Source organism: Brassica oleracea, chromosome C3 (assembly GCF_000695525.1).
Source record: "Brassica oleracea var. oleracea cultivar TO1000 chromosome C3, BOL, whole genome shotgun sequence".
In the NCBI taxonomy this organism is placed as follows: domain Eukaryota; kingdom Viridiplantae; phylum Streptophyta; class Magnoliopsida; order Brassicales; family Brassicaceae; genus Brassica; species Brassica oleracea.
This window is the reverse complement of record NC_027750.1, coordinates 60,421,251-60,425,063: the sequence shown is the minus strand read 5'-3', so window position 1 is coordinate 60,425,063 and position 3,813 is coordinate 60,421,251. Positions and strand designations below refer to the sequence as shown.

Below are 3,813 nucleotides of genomic sequence, written 5' to 3'. Positions count from 1 at the left end.
GAATGTCGTCGGAAATTCGTCGGAATATACCGACGAACTTCCGACGACTACAACGGTTACAGTTTATATCGGAATGTCGTCGAAAAGTCGTCGGAAAATTTTGACGAACCATGTTTCGTCGGAATTTCGTCGGAAATGGCCGACGGAATTCCGACGACTTCATTTTTTTGGATTTGGTCAGAAATTTGTCAGTAATCCGTCACAAATGTCCGACGAAGTTGGTGTCCGTCGGAACCTCCGTCGGAATTCGGCGTGTTTTCTTGTAGTGCAAGGCCCACAAACGCTACGCCGGGCTTACTCTGGACGCGCGGGACGGAGGCAGAGCAGAACACGTGTAAGAATCTGGTTCATCCGCCCGCCACGTGTCGCCCGCCTCAACTTAGTCGCCCCATCCTCGCACAGCCACCGACGCTTTCCACCGTCACAACTTTTCGCCGGAACTCCGAGCCTACAGAGCCTCCGCATAAGGTTCTTCCCAAAAAAATGGTCTCCATACATACATACATTTATATAATATATATATACACACATATAAATGTTTAGAATTACAATGGATATAATCCTCATTAGAGATGCTTTTAATCTATTCTATTAAAAGAGAAGTCATGACTTAATTCATGTGTATTTTTTAATTTGGACCACCCCTTAAAAAGTTGTTAAAATTAATTTTTGTATAAATATTTAAATTATTTGAATTATTCTAAGACAAACAAATCAAATAGATACTCCTATATTTACTCTAAAATTATATCTGAATAAAATCTTTTTATATCTTTTTATTTACAATATAAATATAAATAAATATATATATATATATATATATCATTTTTTATTAAAATAAACCTTTTAAATATTTAAGTAATTTCGTGTTTGTTTAACATAAATGTATATTCGTTTTTCACTTAAACAAAACTTTTAAATATTTAGTTAATGTCGTGCTTATTTTAAAATTAAATTTATATTTATTTTAACTAAAATGAAATTTTAAAATATCTTACTAATTTTCTAATTATAACTAAACACATGTACATTTTTGTATTAATCTGCGATATTAATTTAATATAATTTTTTCAATAATTTTTTTGATCTTTCACTAATAAAATTTTTCAATTTAGAATTTTGTATCACATGATTTAAAATATGAAAAATTTAAAACAAATAATATAAATTATTGCATGTGAACTATAAAATTGTTGTGTATTAAAATGTTATATTAAACAATTAGTAATATGGTAAATATTACAGTTAATCATGTAAAACAAATAATTATGTGTGTAAAAATAAAATAATCACCCGCACGGTTGTGCGGGTCAATATCTAGTTCTTCATCTTAAAAAAAACGTAAAAACCAAATCTAGTTGCGGAACAAAAAAATCTATGAATTTCTAAGTCGTCACATCATGTTTAAAGCGCAAAAGTAAAAATTAGAAAAGCAATATCTCGTGTTCCGCGTTGTAAATAAAAAGATAACAAACTTTTAACAAAAAAAAATCGTAGTTACATCCACCAACCTTTCTCGTAGGTAAGCTACAACTTTATGTGTCCCTGACTCTCTTTCGACCATGTATATAAGTTGATAATACTATGAGGAACCATTGAGAGATTTGGAAACATCTGAGAAGACGAGACTAGAAATTTCATCAAACAATGAAACAAACAAGAACTATCTTTTCAAACTCTTACTACACCCAAACAATGTCGCACTACTTTTGACTTAGAAACTTCTCATTATAATATTCTTTCTTTCTACAACAACACAAATCTAAAATCATATTTCAAGAATCACAATGGTGGATTCATCACTTGGTTCCGACAAGAAGAAGAAGGGTAATAAGCAGCCTGTGTACCGTGGAGTCCGCATGAGGAGCTGGGGCAAATGGGTGTCCGAGATTCGTGAGCCACGTAAGAAATCAAGAATCTGGCTCGGGACTTTTCCCACGGCGGAGATGGCCATGCGTGCTCACGACGTGGCGGCTTTGAGCATCAAGGGAACGTCTGCCATTCTCAACTTCCCTGAGCTTTCTGATGTTCTCCCTCGACCCGCTTCTCTCAGCCCTCGTGACGTCAGAGCTGCGGCGACCAAAGCGGCTCTCATGGAGTTCGATACGACGGCGTTTTGTCACGAAAGTGAGACGAGCGAAACGGAGGCGTCAGATAAAAGGTCAGAGAGTGAGGGTAACGAAACCGCGTCGCTTAGTATAAGGTCGGATAGTGAGACTAGCGAAACGGCGTCGTTCTCTGTGACGAGCATTGACGAGGAAAGTTCAGTCTCGGACAATTTGGAAAAGATCGTAGAGTTGCCGAGTCTAGGAACAAGTCTAGACGAGTCTAACGAGTTCGTGTTTTTTGACTCGTTGGAGGATTTGGTGTACATGCCACCATGGTTACATAGTGGTATGGAAGATGATTTTACGTATAACAATGATTCTCCATTGAACCTAGTTTTCGAAGAAAGCTTTTCTTGGAATCAATTTCCCTGATTTTTTGTTTGTTGTTTTCCCGTATTTGCTTGCTCTTTCTTTCTTGGTTTAGTTTTCATGGGATTCTCTCTGTTTCTTTTAGCTTTGCACGAGATATCTCCAAGATGATGCTGTGGAATTGACAACTTTTTGTTATCCTCCTTGTCTAGTCGGTGAAATGAAAGTTGATGAAATGTGTAAGTGTGTACGTTATTGGGTTCAGAATAAATAATGACAGTAGTGTTAGCGTGTGTTTTTCCGACCTTCCAATTTTTCATAATCTTGCAAGAACTAACAATATTTTATTTTTAAAGAATGGTATGTAGTGTTAACGAATGAATGAGGTTTCACATCGATAATTAACTAATATATCAATAAATATGGTTAATTTACTTATTATTAATTGGTATTAGATCATTATGTGAACTAGGGTCTTTCCCGGGCTACGCCCGGGTTTCTTCTTATAATTTATAATTAATTTTAACTTGTATTTTTTTGTGTAAACATATATATTATATCTACTAAAAATGTAATATACACACATTATTTTTTTTATTATTTTATCCAACGAATTTCGAAATGAATAACTCATGGGTTAATTGGTAATGAAGGTAGATATGTTTTGGACAGCTATTTTCTTTCTAAAGCCTTTTTTAAATCAACTTTTCTATAGAGTTTATTTCGTGATTTGGAAATAAATTTATAGCAAAACAACTAAAACCAAAGAAAAAAAATCCAAGGTCTATTTTCTAAAGTAAGAAAAAACTAAAACTACAGAATAGCAATCAATCCCTCACTCTTTGTTGTTTATTTATTATTAAAACTAATTGAAAATGATGAGTAGCCAATATTCTTAAATTTTAGCTAAAATGTATTGTTTCATATAAAACAATTGTTAAATCCACAATTGATTTAAAACTTTGTTATATCTTTAGAATTATTGATTTTACTTTTTCAATTTCTACGCTCTCTACAAAGAAAATACAAACTGACATATATATAAACGGGTTTTTACGTTGTTTATTTCAAATGATAAATAATTCTGTCTGTATGATTAATTTACGGCTATACAATTTTGATTTGATACACTAACCAAAATTCTTTAATTAAGGAGATTAAAAACGATTTTTTTTACCTGAAGGCTAAGAATAGTTTTCCGATCAAATTTCAACGGAATTAAGAGAAATAAAATTGTTTTGCATGATTTCTTATTAAAATAGATGATTTAAATTGGTTATTTTTAACAAAACGAAACTATTTTATGATAAAGAATAAATTGAATAAAAATATCAAATGACAAAATGCTATGAAAATAAAACATAAACCAAAATAACCCAAAGAATTTTTTTTTTTT

At 32.4% G+C, this 3,813-nt stretch overlaps 1 protein-coding gene across 1 annotated transcript; it reads left to right on the top strand.

Moving 5' to 3' along the window:
- Positions 1 to 1,607: 1,607 nt before the first annotated feature.
- Positions 1,608 to 2,716, top strand: LOC106333019 (ethylene-responsive transcription factor ERF043-like). The gene has a single exon (XM_013771503.1). It carries the CDS (start codon positions 1,788 to 1,790, stop codon positions 2,478 to 2,480), a length of 693 nt encoding a protein of 230 aa, XP_013626957.1. The 5' UTR covers positions 1,608 to 1,787; the 3' UTR covers positions 2,481 to 2,716.
- The last annotated feature ends 1,097 nt before the right edge of the window (positions 2,717 to 3,813 follow it).

Coding starts and splice junctions, on each gene's coding strand:
- LOC106333019 (XM_013771503.1), top strand. CDS start 1,788: ATGGTGGATTCATCACTTGGTTCCGACAAGAAGAAGAAGGGTAATAAG.